The sequence below is a fragment of the Myotis brandtii genome, unplaced genomic scaffold (assembly GCF_000412655.1).
Source record: "Myotis brandtii unplaced genomic scaffold, ASM41265v1 scaffold236, whole genome shotgun sequence".
NCBI classification, from domain to species: domain Eukaryota; kingdom Metazoa; phylum Chordata; class Mammalia; order Chiroptera; family Vespertilionidae; genus Myotis; species Myotis brandtii.
The window spans coordinates 2,053,844-2,075,606 of record NW_005358901.1 but is presented as its reverse complement, the minus strand read 5'-3'; the positions used below and the strand labels follow the sequence as shown (position 1 = coordinate 2,075,606).

General features: G+C 52.0%; 1 protein-coding gene across 1 annotated transcript in view; it reads right to left on the bottom strand.

Moving 5' to 3' along the window:
* The window catches only part of CSNK1G2 (casein kinase 1, gamma 2), a 23,339-nt gene extending 1,787 nt beyond the window's left edge, over nt 1-21,552 (bottom strand). Inside the window, exons 1-8 of the mRNA XM_005866717.2 lie at nt 21,410-21,552; nt 7,016-7,450; nt 1,174-1,214; nt 994-1,063; nt 752-900; nt 383-617; nt 212-297; nt 55-139 (exon numbers count right to left, since the gene is read on the bottom strand). Of these exons, the coding sequence (XP_005866779.1) occupies nt 55-139; nt 212-297; nt 383-617; nt 752-900; nt 994-1,063; nt 1,174-1,214; nt 7,016-7,199 (850 nt within the window). The 5' untranslated portion in view covers nt 7,200-7,450; nt 21,410-21,552. The remainder of the gene's footprint in view (nt 1-54; nt 140-211; nt 298-382; nt 618-751; nt 901-993; nt 1,064-1,173; nt 1,215-7,015; nt 7,451-21,409) is intronic.
* Nucleotides 21,553-21,763: the final 211 nt, after the last annotated feature.

The following is a 21,763-nucleotide window of genomic DNA, read 5'->3' as shown; positions in this document are numbered from 1 at the left end:
GGCAACAGGGACAGCGAGGGCAGGGAACACAGCATGGCTGGGGAAAGCCCTTACCTGGATGGCTCTCGCAGAGCACCTCAATGGGCGTGGCCCGCTTGGTGTCCCCGATCTTCTGGTAGCGCTCCTTGAGCGTGTCCGCCTGCAGGCAGAGTGGTCAGCAACATCACTGGGAGCCATGACCCACCCCACACCCCCACATGCCCTGGCTCACCTTGAGCCCCTGCCAGGGCAGACTGCCACGCAGGAAGTACATGAACATGTGGCCTAGCGCCTCCAGATCGTCACGGCGGCTCTGCTCTGAGGGGAAACAGCAGGTCAGCAGGGGAACAGCAGGTCAGCGCATTCCCCCCACCTCCCCAACCCCTGCCCCTGTGCCCCTTACCCTTGCCCAGGTGTGTATTGATGCTCATGTAGCGTGCTGTGCCCGTCAGGCTTTTGTGCTCGCGGTAGGGGATGTGCTTCTTGGTCTCCGGGTCGATGTACTCCTTGGCCAGGCCAAAGTCGATGATGTGGATGGCATGCTGCCGCTTGCTGCCCGGCCGCCCCACCAGGAAGTTCTCGGGCTTCACATCGCGGTAAATGAGGCTCTTGGTGTGCACATACTCCATGCGCGTGATCTGGGGGCAGTGGGCAGGGGTCTCCATCTGCCTAGGTCCTGCCGGGTCCCTCCCGCAGCTCCCTTCCCCAGGCTCCGCCCCACTCCTCTCCCTGCCACATCCCGCCCTGCAGCCAGGGGTCCCATAGCCCGCACCAGCTGGATGGCGATCATGAGCACAGTCTTGAGCGTGAATGTGCGGTCACACAGATCGAATAGGTCCTCCAGGCTGGGCCCGAGCAGCTCCAGCACCATGGCGTTGTACTTCCCGCACGGGCCAAAGTAGTAGACCTGAGGGACACCCTCTGCGGGTGGAGCATGCACAGATGCCTAGGAGGCCTGCAGCAGGCCCCCACTGTCCCCACGCCCGCCCTGCACTGCCCCCTTCGTGGCGGTACCTGTGGAGCTGAGCTGCTTGTAGAAGCGGTATTCCAGGTGCAGCTGCGGTGCCCGCGACTTGATGGGCTCCTGGAGGGATGGGGAGGTGGAGGGTTACCTGGGGTGTAGCACTGCCCCTCCTCCCGCCCCAGGCCCCACATGGGGATAGTTTCTGCTGTGTTTGAAGAACCTGGACTCACCAATTTGATAGCTACGTATTCATTTGTATAGAGATTCTTTCCTGTGGAGGAGAGAGAAGTCAGCACAGCAAGGCCACTCAGCCCCATTCCTCCTCCACCCAAGCAGCAAGGAGACCCTGCATGACCTACCCCCTCCAAGGGGAACCTTCTGTTCCCTGGGAGCCCCCTTGAGGTTGGCCCTGTCCTCCCAGGTCCTGGGAGTGAAAAGGATGCCTGCAAGATATCCGCACCCCTTTAGGTGTCTCCATCTGCCCTGAACCCTCACATCTTGGGCTCCCACCCTATCTTACTGCTACTCCCTTCTCTATAGCCTCTGCCCACCACCATCTATGTACTCCAGATCCCAGGCCCCACCAGCCCCATCTAGCTCACCCAAGCACTCCCCCTAACCCGCCTCCACCACTCAAGCAGCTATCCCTACAAGCACACCAATGTGCCCCAATTTTCCCATCAAAAAATGGAACATGGCCCTTCTCAACACCGACTGCAACAATGGGAACCAAAGACATCCATATCCCCTAAGCATCTCCCACCCCCCCATCACTCCATCCCCAGGACCCCTATGGGTGGTCTCCTCAATGCCTCTACATGGGTCCTGTAGACAGGTGGCAAATAGTCAGGACCAGTCCCTCCGATGCCCATCCATCGGGTCCCTCCTACCAGTGGACCTCACTCTGCCTCCCCTCCCTGCCCCCCAACCATCCAACCATGGTTCATTCCAGCACCTTCCTCCCCTCCCCTCTGCCCATGACGGTAGAGTAAAGGACCACTGGCCAGAACCCACCCTACCCCAAGAGGTTTGTCATGACATGCAGAGGACTTACCCCAGGTGCCCTGTGTCTTCCTCCTGCACACACATCCCCCCTCCACGCCCCCCCCCGCCCCGCAACTTCCAGGCTGGCTATGTCAGATTAGAGCCTGCCCATGGTGCCAGCAGGCAAGAGCCAGGCTGGCTCCCCCAGGTAACAGAGCCCAGCAGGCCAGGGTGGAAGACCTGCACCCCTCTCAGGTTAGAAAGATCATCTGACGCAGTCCTTACTGAGCCCACCCACCAGGACCTGCAGGTGCCCATAGAGGAAGAGCTAACACCCAACCTCACAGAACTGCTTTTTCACCTGTTATAGTCTCTAACACCAGCAGAGTCCCAGATGGTCCAGCCACTACTGCTGGGTGACCTGCCGTATAAACAAGGGGCCACCCCAATCCACCCCCTCGTGTGCATTTGAGAGTTACTGCACACGGTGCTGTGTACACCGTACCACCATCTCTGGTCCAATGGCTCCTCCCAGTGTTGTCCTGTCCTTTGTCCTGAGACTACCATCACCGGGTCCTGAACACCATAAACATGGCCACACATGTGCCCGCACCTCCAGGCCTCCCCTTACTCTGACTGCTGCAGCTGGACAGTCAGGGTGCCAACTTCACTCTAGCTATTCCTGCCCCACCCACGTGGTGGCAGACACCAATGTGTTCCACCTCAGAGGTTGATGCCAGGGTTCCCCACAGTGTTAGTCTGCTCCACTATTCACAGTCACTGCCTTCTGTGTGACGAGGTGTCCACACTACTGTGGCACCCAGCCGTGGATATGTCTTCTGCTCTGTTGTGGCTATTCTAGGTCCTTGGTTTCCATGGTGGTTCAGAGTCAGCTTACTGACTTTCTCAGAGCCTGAAGGGTGTCCTGGAGTCTGCAGCCAAACCGGAGGAGGTAACATCTCATACTGAACTGTCCCATCCACCCCTGGGAATGAACTCCCAGCGATGTTCTGTCGCTCTGAGAGAGCTTGCCCAATCTTTGTTAGACTTATTCCAGGAACACTAGAAGAGTTTTGGCATTCTTACTATTGGCATTGTTTTTCTTTTCACAGACACCCATTAGAAGGAAAAGGGAGCCTCCTTTTAGTCCTGGTTCTTGGGTTTTGATAAAAAATAAGTGTCCCTCCTGTGTTTTCATCCCACCATTTTTTAAAAATATATTTTTATTGATTTCAGAGAGGAAGGGAGAGGGAGAGATAGAAACATCAGTGATGAGAGGGAACCATCGATTGGCTGCCTCCTGCACGTTGGACTGAGGCTATAACCCAGGCATGTGCCCCTGACTGGAACTGAACCAGGGACCCTTCAGTCCGCAGGCTGACGCTCTATCCACTGAGCCAAACCGGCAAGGGTGACCCCACCATTTTTTTATGGAAGTTTTAAACACAGAAAAACAGAAGGAACTGTTCAGTGAACAGCTACATCCTCACTGCCTATATTACACAATGAACAATTTGCTATCTGTTCTGTTGCATATCTATCAGCCATGAATCTCTCTGATTTGTAGATACTCTAGCCTGCAGGTCAAGTTCTATCTATAATAATAAAAGCATAATATGATAATTAGACCGGACGACCTTCCAGATGAAGCCGAAGCCGAAGCGGCGGGGCTGAGGTGGGGCTGAGGCAGAGGTAGCCGCCACAGCGGGGAGCCGAGCCCCTTGCACAAATTTCGTGCATTGGGCCTCTAGTGTGTACATATAGTTCTTGTTTACCCTGTGGGAGGTGACATTTACCAAGAAATGCACACATCTGAAGGGTGCCATCTGATGAGCTTTGACCAATGCATGTCCCTCAGCAACCCCTACCCTTATCAAAGCACAGAATGTCCCCACCACTCACACCCCTTCTTGGTCCACCCCCACCTGCACCAAGACAGAATCATCTGGTGTGTTCTCTCCTCCTGGTTCCTTTCACATGGCATGATGAATTCCTGTGCTGAGGCATGTCCGTGGTTCCTGGTGACAGCTGAATGAAGCCTTACCCCATCAAGGGGACCCATCCGGTCAGCATGGGGACACGTGGGTTGTTTCCAGTTTTCTGTTATAAGCAGAGCTGTAGTGAACATTGCCTATGGGCCTTTCTGTGGGCAGGCTAGTCACTCCTCTAGTAGGTTTGCTGGCTTGTACTGCCAATGTGGGTGCCTTCTGTGCTTCCCGGCCATTTGTCTGCTTATGCAAAGTGTCTGTTCAAATCTCTTGCCCATTTTTAATTGGAATGTCTGTCCTTTTATTATCAAGTTGTCGTCCTTTCACATATCCTGAACATCAGCGCTTCGTCAAATGGTGCTCTGAAAATATTTCTTCCCAGTCTGTGGTTTGTCTGTTCCAGCTCACAACGCTTTGTGAAAGATATTTTAAACATTCATGAAGTCTAACCGATCCTTTATGGTAAAAGGTCATTTTATTCTGTCCTGTTGAAACTTCGTATTTTGACTGCATATGAATTCTAGGAGAGCCAACGTCCTTGGAGTCCAGCCTGAGCTTAAAGTGAGCACGCACATGTGTTTGTGCACACACATCGGCATCTGAAGTCTGTGGGTTTATAGACTTCTGGGGGAGTTCAGGTGCTCTGGGCTCTGAGAGCCTCACCAATGCTCATGTTATCAGTTTTACCTATGCATGCAGAAGGCGAGAGAGTCTGCAAGGCCTAACAGAGAACAACTCCTACGGGGCTATGAACAGGAAGAAAATTCCAGAGGCCACACAAGATGGGAAGATACTAGAGATGCAGTCATCCAGAGCAGAGAGGCCTCCCTGAACTTCCCGACCTTAGGCTAAGAACCCAGAAAGCCCACATGTGGAAAGAGGGGCAACTCCAGCCCTTGAGTAATGTCTGCTCTCTCAGCCCATCCTAACAAAACCAAAATCAGTCCCTGGTGGAGTCAAGGTAAGTCTTAAGACGAACCTCAACCCAGACTTAAAAGTCGGTGACATGTGGCATCCACAATGTCCAACATACAGTAAAACATTACCAGACACGAGAAAAATAGGACTGCAAAAAGGAAAAACAAAGTGAAATGCACCATATACGTAGGCATTTATAACAGTTACAAGTTCAAGGATTTAAAGAAAGAATGGGCAAAATAAACAAGCAGATGGGAAGTCTCAAGAGAACAGTCAAATGGAAGTGAAAAATACTGTGAATGAAATAAAATATTCACTAGATGGCCCCAACAATAGATTGGACACTGCAGAGAAAAAGAAGGGTGAACTTACAGCAGGGCAATAAAAACTATCTAGACTGAAGCAAAGAGAGAAAAAGACAGAAGAACATGGAAAAGAACTTAAGGAACTATGAGACAGCATCAAACACTCCTAACATACATGTCATTGGAGTCTGAGAAGACAGTAAACTGAGGCAGCAAAAACACGATGAAATAATGGCCTAAGTTTTTCCGAATTTAATTAAAAAGTGTCAATATACAGATCCAAAAAGCCCAATGAATCCCAAGCAGGATAAATACAAAGAAAACCACACCTAAACGATGCAGAATCAAAATTTGAAACCAAAGAATATCTTCACAACAGAGAAAAAGACACATATCTGAGAACAATGCTCAACATTAGTTATCAAGAAAATGCAAATAGCCGAAACCGGTTTGGCTCAGTGGATAGAGCATCGGCCTGCGGACTGAAAGGTCCCAGGTTCGATTCCGGTCAAGGGCATGTACCTGGGTTGCGGGCACATCCCCAGTAGGAGATGTGCAGGAGGCGGCTGATCGATGTTTCTCTCCCATCGATGTTTCTAACTCTCTATCTCTCTCCCTTCCTCTCTGTAAAAAATCAATAAAATATATTTTAAAAAAGAAAAAAAAAGAAAATGCAAATAAATCCCAGAGACAGCACTTCACACCCACTGACAAGGAAATAAGCCTGACAACCCCAAGTGTTGGTGAGGATGTGGGGTAACCAGACTCCCATATGCCGCCTGAAGGAGAATAAAGTGTACAACCACTCTGGAAATCGGTCTGGCAGTTTCTCTTAAGACATACGTCCCCCGTGACCCAGTGCTTTTAACAAAAACACTCATACACAAGATTTGAAGAAGGATGCTCAGGACAGTTTTATTCATAATAGCCAAAATCTGGGCACAGCTAAATATCCCTGAGCAGGAGAACGGATGAACAAAATGGGGAACGATCATACAAATGGACAGAGTAACAAAGAGCGACTAGCTACAGACACACATGACAACATGGATAGTCTCAAAAACGCACTGAGCAAAAGAAGCCAGGCAGAAAAGAACATATACTCCATTTAAAAAAAAAGTTTCAAGCCAAAAGCCGCTACACCTCCCCAGACCCTTATATATGCCCACGCATCTTTCTGTGCAGACCTGGACTGTTTAGGCTGCTGCTCCAAACACCAAAGAACAGGACCCATGATGATGTCTGAATCCACAAAGCTGTATAGCCCTCCCCAGCCCCACAGGCTTCAGATCAAGACTGGGCCCAGGGACATGTATGTGCACACACATGTACACCCTAACAGGGCAGCAGGGCAGCTCCGTCAGGGGAAGCTGAAGAGTTGGCCACCGTGCTGCCCAGGTCCCTCTGTGCAGGCTGAGTGAGCATGTGGGGTCCCATGCTCTGGGAAGGTGTTTGTCTCTCCTCACCCACCACAGTCTTAGTTAGCCGAGTGCCTGTCCTGCACGCCCTTCCCACCAGCAGACAGAGTTGGGCCCCAGCCCCTGATGGTACATGGACTCAGAAACCCCAAACCTGGGGCTGCCCACAGCTCCTGACAACCAAATGCTAAACAGTGCACCCGCTTAGACACTGGAGGCTTCTATGTCGGCTCTCCCATATGTGGACTTGGATCCCCAGCAGAGCTGTTCCTCAGACACAAAGGGGAGAGGTCGGGAGTCTACCCCTCTTCCCAACCTCCTCCTCGGGGAACAGAAACACACACACACACTTACCTGTGCCTGATCGCAATAATCAGGGAGGTCATCTGCAAGTGACTGCGAACTCATTGGGCAGCCTTCCCCCACCCCATCCCCTGAATGCAAATGAGCGGGGCTCACCTAGCCGGAGCTCCCCGAAGTTGCCACAGCCTATCTTCTTCCCGACCCGGAAGTTGGGGCCCACCATCAGGACCCCCGAACTGGTCCCCGAGTTCCGGACGCTGTGGCTGGTCCGGCCACCGGCCTTGGACATTCTCCGGCCCTCCTCCGACTCCCCTTTCCCTCCTTTCTTGTCAAAATCCATAAGTTTGTGGTACCCTGGCCTCTCCACGGTGACTCTGCTGCTGTACAAATCCCGGGTCTATGGAGACCTGAGGTCACGGGCGGCTCTTTGGGGCTAGCACACCATGGCACCTGGCGGACTCCTGGCTAATGAGATGTGGGTACTCGCGAGGGCCAGGCCGTGGAACTCATCTCGGTGGCCTCAAAGTTGCACGCAGGGGGAGGACACATTCTGCTGACAGGTCCCGCCACCTCAAATCTTGTGGCTCCCAGCTGGGGGGAAAACAGAGACACAGGTTAAAAGATTGAGACCCACCTACCCACCTGCCCATAATATAGCCCAGGGTCCAGAGCACAGCCTGGCACGGTGGCATTAACTAACAGGGCTGGCACAGCAGGATGGCATTCTGGAAAGACCTCTGAAGGCACAAGCGGGACCTGTGACTTTCTGAGGAGCAGAGGCCACTGTGAATTCCATGTATCAAGGTAGTAAAGATGCGCATTGTTGAGTGCTGGCCCACAACACAGCTCAAAGACAATTGCACTGGGAAAGGTGAAGTCTAATCAAGTGATAGAGGCCCCAGAACCAGGCGGGGAGCCCCAACTTGGATGCAGAAAGGAGCAAGGGCCACCCTGCCCACAGCCCCTCCCGCAAGCCAAGGGGTCATTCCTCTGAAGAAGGAAGAGGAGAGACCGCAGAGCCCCCTCCTCGCCACTGACTGAGGATCTGGCCAGCTACTGATGGGAGTAGTAGTGACTTGGACATGGTGACACCATGAGGCCTTGGGGGCAAGGACCCCAGGGGGATCTCAACCCATGACCCGGGGCTCCCTCACCCTGAGGCCGGAACAGGGCCCTGGGGATGATGAAAGGGAACAAGAGTGGGGGCCTCTGAGAACCAGGCCAAGGACAGAGCCCTCTGTCAGCCCTTGGCTTTGGTTCTGGGAACAGCTGGCCCAAGCCTCAGAGCCAGAAGGAGCAGGCACCTCATAGAGGGGAATCCCAGCCACGTGTTCATAGACTACAAGACAGCAGGGACTCAGAGTGCAGTGAACACACACACCTTCCCATGCTCTCACACACGTGTGCACACTCCCTCCTGTGCTTACACACCCACATGCATGCACACCCCTCCCCATGCGCACACATGTGCGTAACTCACACGTGTCCACGCCCTCCCATGCTTGGCAGTCCTCTCAAGAGGGACCACACGCATAGCCAGGCACAAGGAGGCGCCTAACCTGCATGTGACCCTTGGACCTGAGCACAACCAACAGGAGAAGGGTCACAGCCCCACAAACATGGAGACTCTGTGTATGTGCCAAACCCACCTGGCCCCAGCCGGCTATGGGGAGACAGCAGCCAGCCAGAACTACAGAGTCCAGTACACATGCTGCCCTCCCTGAGCCCCCAACATTACCCCAGTGACCCCTACCGCAGTGTGTCTGGGCCCCACGCAGCCCTCTTACACAGGGCAGATATGCAGACACTGCCTGCAGGGACAATGGGCAGAGGAAGGCAGGTGAGGGGCCTGACCCTTCCCCAAGGACACCAGCCCCTGCTCACCCCACAAACAAGAGCTCACCCCACCCACCAGCCACATGGGGGCATTCTGGGTCCTCTCCCGGATGCTCTGAGCCAGATGGGACCTGCAGGGGAATAGCAAAGTGAGTCAAGCACCTGCCTGAGGGAAGAGAGTCAGGGCTAGGACCAGAGCTGAATGCCCAGCCCAGCACACACCTGGACAAAGCAGGTGACCTAAAGCCTCAGTCCAGGCCCAGGGGTTAAAAGCAATTATCCTGGAGGAAGGCACCTCTCATTCCTCCTTCATCCTCAGCCACACCAGAGTGGCCCCCAATTCACCCCCCAGCTTCCCCAACAGAGGGCAGGCCCTTCACGGGTGTGGGCTCCGTGTGGACCCGCATGGCCACATTCAATTCCACGCTGACACAATCCCCAGGCAGCCCCTGGAAGCTGCTGTCCTGCTTGTGTCCACACTGAGTGGGTCTCATAGATTCATGCTCCACGTCAGGGCCCTGCTTCTCCACCAATGCGCACCTCAGGTGAGTTACCTGCCCTGTTCTTTTTGGGGTCCTCCATCTTGTCAGGGTCAGGGGCTGGGTCCCCTGCAGGGGCCCCTTCTCTGACCATCTCCAGTCAGTGATGTCACAGTCCCTGGCTGACATCACTAGCACAGCCCCAGACCAGAGCCAGAGCAAGTCTAAGGAAGGTACCGGAGCCTCCTTCCCACAGTGCACAGTGGGCCCTGCGGTGAGTGTAGCCCTGGAAGCACCAAGACTCAGATGATCCTGGCTACAGCCCCTTCTCAGCAACTCCGGACACATATATCCCCGTGTTCCCCCACATCAGGAACCTACCTCTGCCCGGGGACTCAGTGACATGGAGAGGCAGGGCCTCCTCCCCAGGATTCACCTGGGCCCAGGAACACGGCACCCCAGGAGCCATGAGCACCCAGTTGTGTCACGTCCTGGCATCTAAACATCAAAACTCGAGGGACCCGGGAGACCTGCCCACCCTGGGGCTGTAGCTGAGAAGTCCCAGGGCACCTGCAACATCGTGTCATGGCAAAGAGGAAGGAAGTACCCCACAATGATTGCACAGGAACCAGCCACGCAGCCCCTGGGGACAAGGCCCATGTCAAAAAGGATTAAGCAGAAAGGGGTCTTTAAACATCAAGTTACAAAGGGAGAAGAGACAGCTGAACCTGGGAGAAGTGCCATCAGCAAGCAGATGGACACAGGACTGAGTGTGCCAAGCAGGTGGCCCGATCAGTGATCTGGGGTGTGAGCACCAGTCAGTGCCGCCCCAGAGGGCGTGCAGAGTTCCTGCCTGAAGTCCTGACTAGGACCCGATGGAGGAAGGAGCTGTCCCCCTGTGAGAAGGGACAGCTATCACTGCACCCATGATGGAAAGGTGGACTAGACACATCGATGTTCTTGGGAGAGGGCCAGAGATCACAGGGGATGGTCACGAGGTGGCAGGATGCTCTCACACAGTTCAGGTAAAGCAAACACAGCCACAGGTGGCAGTGAGCCCACAAGGAGCACAGGGCATCAGGTACTTTTCTTGCATGCTTTCAACAGACTTGAAATGTTTTCAAAATTAAGATTACAAAAGGCAAGGTTGCTGCTACCAACTCTGCAAACTCAGACCACAGCAACCAAAGTCAAGCAACAGTGTTGGTGTGGCAGCTCTGGAACTATACTGACTGCAGGTACTGGCTCCAGAGAACCTGCTGCAGAGAAAGGGAGGGGACTGAGTTTGCTGGGCAAAGGCTGGTAACTTGGACTGGGTCGGGGCCTGGGGGGGTGGGATGGGTAGTACTGTACCCTCTCCACATTTGGTACATCTGAAAATTTCCACCTAAAAAGCTGAAAGGAAAATGAGGGCTGGGGGAGGAAGGAAGCTGGGGGGTGGCCGCTGACAGGCCGCTTGGCCCCACAGTGCACAGTGGACCCAGCTGTGAGTGTAGCCTTGGAAGCACAAGGGATATGAGCTTGAAGACAGACTGGTGGTGCTGCCTGGGGCTGGCACACATGGGCCCGGACAGAGCATGTGTGCCACATTCCAGAATCTCAGAGTGTGCTGACAGCACTGGCCTCTCCCCAGAGACGTGATCAAGCCCTCATTCACACCTGGTTCTAAGCTAACTGTCCGTCAAGGGGACAGGGGTGTCCCATCTCATTTGACGGTACCTGTGGGCCCCTCGTCCTGGTCAGGCCAGGCCCAGCCTGGGCACTTCTGCTACCCAGAGTAACTATGGTTCCAGCACAGTATCAGTCCTTGATGTGAGCTGAGATGTGTCCCCAACAAAATAGGTCCTAACCCCGGGTATCTGGGCATGTGACCTTATTTACAAATTAGGGTGGGTCCTAATCCGTGACTGGTGTCCTTCTGAAAAGGAGATAGAGACACACAGGAAAGGAAGAGCACGTGACAATGGAGGCAGAGATGCGCCACAAGCCAAGACACTCTGGCAGCCACTGGAAGCTGGGAGGCAGAAGGACACCCCTCCCCCGCAGCCTTAGGAGGGAGCGCAGCCCTGCAACACCTCGATTTCGGACTTCTGGCCTCAAAGAACTTCTCAGTGGAGACACCTGACCAGCACCTTGGCAGGGAGATAAGAGTCAGGGTCAGCAGTGGGGAGCCATGGGGACAGCAGAGACCCTGAGGTGACAGATAACCAGGGCACACCCTTCAGTGCAATGAAGAAAAAAAAAATACACCAGAAAACCCAGACTGGGGACGTCCTGAAGGACACGACGGTCCAGGGCATCCACACTGGAAAGAGGGGAAACCATGTCAATTAGAGGGGCCTAAGGGATGTGACAACTGATGGTCCTGTGGGATCCTGATGGAGTCCTGGGGCAGAGAGGCCATCAGGGGAAACAGGAAATCTGAGTCAGTATGGACTTTAGTTATTAATGACATCTCAGTCCAGGCTCATCAGCTGTGACAAAGGTACCAAACTGACAGAAGCTGGGGGGACTCAGCAATCGGCATCAGCTTCACAGTAATTCTGTAAATCTAAGATTGTTCTAAAATAAAGTTTATTTTTAAAAACCTAAACCTCGGCCCTGGCTGGGGGCTCCATTTGTTGGAGCGTCGTCCCATACACCAAAAAGTAACAGGTTCGATTCCCAGCCAGTGCCTGGGTTTCGGGTTTGATCCTTAGTCAGGGCGCATATGGGAGGCAACCAATTGATATTTCTCACATTTATGTTTTTTTTCTTTCTGAAAATCAATAAAAACATGCTAGGGTGAGGATTAACAACAACAACAAAAACTTCAAACTTCCATCTTCAGCAGCTTCTTCCTGTCCCTCCCTCAAGCTCAAGTGTGGTGCCCACTCATTGTCCCTATGCAAATGTCACCACTGAAGCCACCCTACCCTTGAACCCCTGTGCCATGGGGCAGCACGTATGCAGTCACTGTGTACCTGCCCCCAAACCATAAGCTCCTCAAAGACACAGCAGCCTTTTGTGCGGGCAGCATGCAGGAACTCAGAGACTGGTGAACAAATGACATAAAATAGACCAAAAGATCCAAGAGAAAGTAGGCAGAGGAGGTATAGATGGCCTCACAGATGCACATCGCTCTGCCTTTCCAGTACGACATGCAGATTAACAGAAAGGCTCTCACTTCTCAGCCTGTTGGGGTTAGAAAAGAAGTAACATTCAGTAGTGCTTACAGCATGGGAAATGTGGACTTTGATTTAAAAGAAAACACTGACATTTTAGGTAAATGAGGTTCTCTATCCAGGACACATAACCCAGAGCAGTGGTCGGCAAACTGCAGCTCGCGAGCCACATGCGGCTCTTTGGCCCCTTGAGTGTGGCTCTTCCACAAAATACCGACTTCTGCGCATGGGCCACAAAATTTCAATCACACTGTACATGTGCGCCTGCACATGTTATTTTGTGGAAGAGCCACACTCAAGGGGCCAAAGAGCCGCATGTGGCTCGTGAGCCGCAGTTTGCCGACCACTGACCCAGAGGAATGGCCAAAGCAGTACCAGTGACAGCCATGTAGGTGTAGCCCTGTCCCCACCCTCTGCAGGATAGGAAACAATCCCTGCACAGAAAGTGGCAAAGAGTGCACCCTCACAAAGCTGTCCCTACAAGTGGGCAAGAGCCCAGGAAATGGTCCCTGGGGCTGGGGCTCCAGGGCAGGACCCACCTTACTGCCTTCCCCAAGTTCTACTTTCCTCCCTCCCAGTGAGCACAATGAAAACAATGCTTTTGCATTTCCTAAAATCAGCCTTGGTAGGAAAAGGTGGGTGAGGAGGATGCTCTCGGCCTCCCACCTAACAGGTGCAAAGCTCAGGAACATGCAGGGTTGGAGATCCTCATTGCCAGAAGTTCTGGTGGGACCTACGCTGGAGGAAATAAAAGGGCCCCTAAGGCGCCTGCAAACTGGTCAGAACACATGGAAAGTGACCCTGCCCAGAGCTCCCTGATTTTATTGGAGTGGGCCCACATCACCTCTAGGGGCCAGTCCCGCTCAAGGGACCTGACCATATACAGGAGGAAGACAGGGCCAGCCAGCTCTCTTGGGGTAAGACACCCTTCAAATCATACATGTCCCCCAGAACTGGGCAAGTCACTGGACTGAGGACCAGGCCAGGAGGGTGGCCACTGAGTCAACACAGAAGATGCTGAGTAGCCGAAACCGGTTTGGCTCAGTGGATAGAGCGTCGGCCTGCGGACTGAAAGGTCCCAGGTTCGATTCCGGTCAAGGGCATGTACCTTGGTTGCGGGCACATCCCCAGTGGGAGGTGTGCAGGAGGCGGCTGATCGATGTTTCTCTCTCATTGATGTTTCTAACTATCTCTCTCCCTTCCTCTCTGTAAAAAATCAATAAAATATATTTTAAAAATAAATAAATAAAAGAAGATGCTGAGTAGCTGTCTTCCCGGAAGGGCAGCCCAGCCCAGGCCCAGCACACCTGCTGGGGACCTCACACCAGCACTCTCCTTAGGAGCCTCCCTCCCAGAACTCACCCAGAGCCCCTGGAAGCGCCACTCAGGATTGGACTGCGACCCAGCTGAAAGCAAGAGTGGGCACAGCCTGGGACAGAGGCCCTAACGGCCACGCCCCAGGGGATGAAGGTCTACAATATGCCAAGTCCCATTTATAAACACACTTGTGTTTTCAGGGATCTCAAGTGTGAATGGCACCCACCTCTTGGCTGTTGAGTGGATTTTCAAAAGCAGTGTTTATGCTTTGCTGTAAGGTTCGTTTTCTTCAATATACACACTTTGTTTTTGCTACTTAAAAAATACCAAGAACAGCCTTAGCCGGTTTGGCTCAGTGGATAGAGCATCAGCCTGCGAACTGAAAGGTCCTAGGTTCGATTCCGGTCAAGGGCACATGCCCAGGTTGTGGGCTCGATCCCCAGTGGGGGACGTGCAGGAGGAAGCCGATCCACATGATTCTTTCTCATCATGGATGTTTCTATCTCTCTCTCCCTCTTCCTTCCTCTCTGAAATCAATAAAATTAAAAAAAAAAAAACAACAACCACCAAGAACAGGACGCTGGTTCTGTGGTCTTTCTTGCTGGTTCTGCTTTTGCTTACTTACAGGACCAGGTCCTGCTCCTTTCGGTCACTTAAAGACACACCTCCTTGGGAGAGCGGTCAAGGGTGCCCAGCTGCAGAACTTACCACGACCGAAGGCCAAAGGCTGGCATGCTGTCTGTCTGTCTGTCTGTGAAAGTCTCAAAGTGCAGGACCTAGCCAGCACCACCACAGTGACTGGGGCACTGGCAACTGCTCATAACTTCTGGTTTTCTGGAAAGTGCAGGGCAGAGGACAGGCAGGGTTCTGGAAACTGGTCAGGGTTCCCAGACTTTGAGAAGGCAGAGATGCCATGCTAAAGGGCCAGAGTCCAGAAAGAACGGGCTGAAGAGAAGCCACTGAAATGTGAGTTGGGGAGGGGAGGGGTGTGAGGGATATGGAGAAGTGGACCCTCATCCATGGTGGGCGGGGCATAAAATGGTGCAGCGACTGTGGGAAATAGTCTGCAGTTCCTCAAACAGTTCAACACCGCGACAACATGACCCAGAAACCCAGCTACTCAGTGCACACCCAAGAGAACTGAAGACACATCTACACAAACCTGTGGATATTATTCACACAACATGATTCACAAAGGCCAAAAGGCAGATATCGCTCGAAAGTCCATCACCTGATAAACAGATAAAGGGTGTGCTTTATCCATTGGAATATACTCAGCCATGAAAGGAAGTGAAGCACTGACACTTGCTATGATGTGAATGGACCTTGGACACATGATGCTCAGTGAGAAGCCAGACACAAGAGGCCACACGGCACTAGCCAGTTTGGCTCAGTGAATAGTGTTGGCCTGTGGAATGAAAAGACCCACGTTCAATTCTAGTCGAGGGCACATGCCTGGGTTGTGGGCTCGATCCCCAGTAGGGGGCCGTGCTGAGGCAACGATCAACGATTCTCATTGATGTTTCTATGTCTCTCTCCCTCTTCCTTTCTCTCTGAAATCAATGAAAATATATTTTAAAAAAGAAGAAAACAATTTCATTTAAAACTACATACAAAAGAATAGAATGCCTAGAAATAAATTTAACCAAAGAAAGAAAAGACCTATACACTGAGAGCTAACAGGTACTGATTGCACAACATTGTAAATGTACTAAAAACCACTGAGGTGTCCATGTCAGTGAATCATGGTCTGTGAATTATATCTCAAATAAAAAAGGGGAGTAAATGGTATCTCAATAAAGCTGTTTAAAAGTCATACTGAGCCCTGGCTGGTGTGACTCAGTTAGTTGGAGCGTTGTCCTGTGCACCAAAAGGTGGTGGGTTCGATTCCCAGTTAGGGCACATACCCAGATTGTGGGATCGATTCCAGGTTCCGGCAAGTGTGGGAGGCAACCGATTGATGTTTCACATTGATGTCTCTCTCTCTCTCTCTGAAATCAATTAAAAAACAATAATAAGTCATAGTGAGTGTGGCTCTGGCTGGCAGCCTGAAGAATAGGGCCTGTCCCTATATAGATCGAAGTTCAGCGGGCACGCAGGGTGACTGCCAGAGCCACACCTCCTGCCCTTGGGTCCATGTTGAACAAGCTTCTCTCAGAAAGGAAACAGAGGTGTGTACCCATAGAAAGTAACAAGCACAGAAACTGGCAAGACAGTGGGGAGAGAAGGAGGGGCTGAGCCGTGGTTGTGTGAGTACTTGACACCAACCTGCCAGCCTCAACCCTTCCCAGAGGCCCTGGGTGAGGCCTGAGGGTACCGCAGAGAGCTCCCACAACCACCCAGGACAGGTTTGGCCCCCAGGTCCAGGGGGCATGAGCTCACACAGTATACCCAAGTGCTTTAAACCTGGTCAAGATGACTACACAGCTCCCACTCACCTGGGGCTTATACACATCTGTAAACACACAGGGCTCCTGTTCACCTGTGCACACATAGGGCTCACACATCAGGAGACTCAGAGAGCCAACCCCCTAGGGCACACCCTCCTTACATTGATGGACCAGGCATACTGGTGACCAGATAAAAACCTGGAGACCCCAGAGCTGCCTAGCCCTGTCTCTGGCCACAGAGGCGGCAATGCAGCTTTCCCATACTGTTGAACAGGCAGCACCTTGACTTTGGTTCCCTAAGATCAGCCCTGGGGTGGAACAGTCACCAATACCAAGAAGGCTGTATCAGAGTCACCTGAGGTGCTGCTACTTAAAAACCCAGATTTCCAGCCCCTCCTCAAGATGCTAGGGCCGGTAGCTGGATGGGGCCCGAGGACCTATGTCCAGCGAACACCCAGCAGTTGGGCTAGGAGCCACCATTCAGTTGTAAGGGTTTTACCTCCCACCTGGCTGGCCGGCCAGCCACCCACCCCAAATCAAAACCCGGACCCAGCACACTCAGCACAGCCACCCAGGCATAAACATGCAGGCTCCGTTACCACTAAAGCCTAATAAGCAACAAATAGCTTTTAACGTAAGTGTATCCCATGCAGTATTTGAAATATACTTATATCAAGCCATTTTGGGTTGTTTGTCTGAAACTAAGTTTGGCTGAGCACCTACACTGCTGCATCTGGCCACACCGCTACAAAGCTGTTTTGCTCCCAGCATCCTCGAGCTAAAGCTTATGGGGGAGTGTAGAACCCATGGCAGGGCTGACAGACTTCTCGGCAGGTGCCATTTTCTACTCAAATCTGTTTGTTTTTTTTAAATTGTCAATTTTTTAGAGAAAGGAAAAGAGAGAGAGAGGGAGAGAAAAACATTGATCAGATGTCTCCCACATGCACCTAACCAGGGATGGAACCTGCAACCTGGGTATGTGCCCTGACCAGAAATCAAACCTGCCACCTTTTCATGTATGGGACAATGCTCCAAACAACTGAGCCACCATGGGGTGGACGAAAGGGGCCATATGCTAACCTGACTAGTTCAGGGAAGGCCTGCATGGCGGTTGTGCAAACTCAAAGACCTAAAATAACCACAAAAGATGGTCTGAAAAATTAAATATGTAACTACAAACAGGTTATAGTGGGTAGTCCTGTCCTAGGCCAGTATTTTCCCTGACAAAGATCAACTTAGATCTTTACTGAGCCCATTTGTCTTTTTGCTTCTAAGATAACATATCTGTGAAATGTCTGGGTAACTTGTAACTTCCCTTTTTTTTTTTTCTAGACTCCTCAGGGCACAACAAATGGCACCAGGACATTCCCTCATTGTTACTGTTATCAAGTTAATCATCAACTGTTAATTATGTTAAACTATCCTGTATCCATCTATGTAAAAGAAGTGTATGTCCATCATTTCACTTTTTATCCTATCCCAGAGGTTTCCCGCTTTGCTTTATCCCACCTCCCTAATCTATCACCAATGAATTTCATGTAACCCACTTACATATTTTCCTTTTGATGGTAAATTTATAAAAACAAGGTATGAACTCCCCATTCTCCGGAGCATTATCTCAATTCGCTGAGGTTCTGCTTCCCAGCATATGTCGACAGTTTGGCTCAAATAAACTCACAAAATTCTTTACAGGTCTGAATGCTTTTTATGTTAACAATGGCCAGGGCCAAATCTGTGTATTTCTTAAAACCAAGCATTCCAATGAATATTTACTGTCAAAATAGTGATGAACCCTCAGTGTAAAATACACAATCAATGAAGAATAAGCTGTCTCTCACCCATTACATGTTTAAATATATTGAGTTAAGCCCTGGCCTGTGTTGTTCAGGGGTTAGAGCAACTCCTGGAACACCAAAGGGAGGTGAGTTTGACTCCGGTCAAGGGCACATACCTGGGTTGCAAATTCGATCTCTGGCCCTGGGCTCTCTCACATTGATGTTTCTCACTCTTTCCCCCTGCCCCTCTCCCTTCCACTCTCTCTAAAAATCAGTGGGAAAAATATCCTCAGGCCCTAGGTGGTTTGGCTCAGTGGATAGAACATTGGCCTGCAGACTGAAGGGTCCCGTGTTCAATTCAGTCAAGGGCACATGCCCAGTTGCGGGCTTGATCCCCAGTAGGGGGTGTGTAGGAGGCAGCCAATCAATGATTCTCTCTCACCATTGATGTTTCTATCTCTCTCCCTCTCCCTTCCTATCTGAAATCAATAAAAATATATTAAAAAATACATATCCTTGGATGAGGATTATAAAAAATTGATTGATTGGGCTAGTTAAAATAAGTTTCACCCGTTGGTTTTTGTTTTTTAACGAGGCTAGTGGCATACAACTACCCACACAGTTCACATCCCAAGCTAACAGCATTGCTGAAGGTCTTGAGTACCTGTCCCTCCCAAGCAACTGTCACTGCCCACGAGCCAGGTACCATCGTCACCATATCAGACGGGGAAGCTGAGGCCCAGGGACTGGGAGACACCTGGAGTCCCCCTGCAGCCTGCCAAGCAAGGGGCACAAGCCACAAAGTACATTAGAGCCAATGGGGCTGAACTCCCAGCTTTGGAGATGGACAGCAGAGCAGCTGCCCTGTCCATTATGCTCTTTGCTCTCCTAGAATAGGGAGGGCAGTCCTCTAATCAGTTCCCCAGCTGTCTCCCATCTAGCAGATGTCCTATGGGACGTGGGATGCAGTGCCCAGCCTGCATAGCAGTGGTTCTCAACCTTCCTAATGCCGCGACCCTTTAATACAGTTCCTCATGTTGTGGTGACCCCCAATTTCATTGTTACAAATTGAACATAAAGCATAGTGATTAATCACAAAAACAATATGTAATTATGTATGTGTTTTCCGATGGTCTTAGGCGACCCCTGTGAAAGGGTCGTTCGACCCACAAAGGGGTCGCGACCCACAGGTTGAGAACCGCTGCTGTATGGGCAGCCAGCGAAAGCAGGGCCTCAGGTATAACTTCACCCCTGACAGCCTAAAGGTGGGGACAAGACCAGGAGGGTGCAGAGGAGCCCAGGGGCCTCGTCCAAGGAGGCAGAGCCTCCCTCAGTCCCCTCTCCACCTTCTTCCTTAGACTTCCAATATCTGGGCCCAAGAGCGGGATATCTTTTCTGGGCCCAGGGCCTGAGACCTTGGGACATCTACGGTTGTCACAACTGGGGCTGCTTTGAGGAAAGCCCTGTCCCTAGGACAGTGATGGTGAACCTATGACACGCGAACTCATTTTTTTGGTTGATTTTTCTTTGTTAAATGGCATTTAAATATATAAAATAAATATCAAAAATATAAGTCTTTGTTTTACTATGGTTGCAAATATCAAAAAATTTCTATATGTGGCACGGCACCAGAGTTAAGTTAGGGTTTTTCAAAATGCTGACACGCCGAGCTCAAAAGGTTCGCCATCACTGCCCTAGGAGGTCCTTGAGACCCAGGGTGACCTCGCACACCACAGGGGAAAGGCTCTGTAAAAACCTGTCCAGGAACCTTTCTAGAAGCCATCAAACCCAGGGGTCTTTGCTAGTCTCTCTGTGAGTCCCCAGCCCATAATCTTCTGTGTGGGATTCCTAGTCCCCAGGTGCCCAGGTGAACTTGGGAAAACTTGAGAGGTACTGGCTGACCTGTGGATTGAGGTCTAGCATCCCACCCACAGGCCTCTCTCTCTGCCTGGAGGTAAGGCCTACTCCTAAGGGCAGCCACTGGATGCCCACTGTCTAGCCCAGCAGAGCCTCCTCATGTGCCTGCCAGCCTGCCCTTGGCGGGACCACAGCAAGCAGAGAAACAAGTCACACTCGCCATCTCAGAATTACCTCCAAGACAAGGTCCCTGTGGTGGCTGGGGCCCTACAGCGATGCTGCCCTGCAATAGCAAGTCCTCGGCAGCTCTTCCCATCTTCTGAAAACATTATGCCAGACTCTTGCTTCCAGAGGTGGAGCTGACAAAAGGACAGAAGTCCTGCCCTGCCCTGCCCTGCCCTGCAGGGCCAAGCACAGTGAGCCCTGTGTCCTCTGGTCCTTGTCAACTGGGGTGGCTGTACCCCAAGTGAGCAGTACTTGCCCTGCCCTTAATGGGAGCCTTCTCAAGCCTGCACGTGATCTGCCAGCCTCAGTCCTCCCTCCTCCACGTCAACATGCTTCTGTGGAGTTTGAGATATAACCTAGAAGCAGACTGCATCCCGTGTCTGGTGCGCTACTTCATTTGTCTTTGGACACAGGCTGACAAGAACTGACAGCAAATAAGACTGCTTTTTACCATGACATGGCCTCCGACTGTGGATGCCACTAAATTGCTGGATGAGAAAGGACCCGTCCCAAGTAGGCTGTCTTGAACGGGGGAAGGCTATGAGGGGACCTCACACTGCCCTAAGGCATTCTAAGGGAGGGGACCCAAGACAAGGTCCAGAGAGGGGCTGGGTGACAGAAGAGCCAGGGGGAAGGCCCAACTTGGGTGGGTCCCAGAACTGTAGCACCCTATTTACCAAGGAGCCTCGTCAAAGCCAGATCCTCCTGACTCCAGCAGGCTACTCAGGCCTCGACTTCCTCATCTGAGCAGTGGGGACTCAGGAAGTGGCCCAGCAAGGCTCCGCAAGGCTCCACAAAGCTCTCGAAATGGGAGGGGACAGATGCGGAGCTGCCCAAAGCAGGAGTCTTCTAGGCCAATCAGGTCTCAGCTCAGGAATCCAGAGCTGTGCCAGCATGGAGAGACACCACAGGGACAGTCCCACAGGGCAGCCAGAGCTCATGACTACAGGCCTCCATTGGGCATGACAGTGGCCACTGACAGAGGATGAAGCCCCCGTGACTGCTCCATCACCAGAACCAGAAACTAACCACATGCTGGGCTCCTTCACAAGGACCTGCCTTCCCCTTCAGGGTTAAAACAAAGGTGGCCAACCCACCCAATGTCACCAAGGCCTAAAGGCTGGCAGCCCCATCTTCCTAGCCCAACTCCTTATCCTGCCTACTCACTTCTGGGTTTTCAGGGCCCAGAAAAGATATGCCAAGACAGGGACCCCACCCCACCACAACCACGACAATGAGGAACCCTGCTTCTCCTAAGGTGGCCTAGGGCAGCTTGTGGGGGCACAGAAATGATGGCAAAATTAACCATGGGACAAGTGGTATCCCAGGGAGATGCCACGGTCCCTAAGTTTGGCCTCGCAGGGACCTTGCTCAAACCCACCAGTAAATCCCCACGATACAACTGACTCCTCTCAGATGCCTTGCTTCCCACACTACTGGCTGGCATGCTAGCTCCCCAAGCTGGGGTGAGCACAGAGGAAGGTTTTTCAGTTTTTAAAAACCTCACCTGCTTCCTCTTGCCACCCAGTGGTAATTACTGTATAATCAGAAGGAGAGTCAGATGGAACCAGACCAGCAGTTCAAAGAAGTCAGTCTGCACAGGGTTGTTGTCACAGCGCAGGGACGCCCAGAGCCAGGTAATGAGATGCCCGTCACCATCTGCTTCAGAGAAATTAGAGGGATTGGAACCAGACAAGAAGCCACTTCACAAGAGAAGGGCTGACTGCCAATGGTGCACGGAAAAACCAGACCTGTGCCTGCTGTCGCCTGCTGCTGTGGTGGAGAATCCAGTCAGCTCCTTGTGGCCTCCCCACTCCTGCACACACACATCTCCACATGCAGCAGACACAACTGGCTCTCT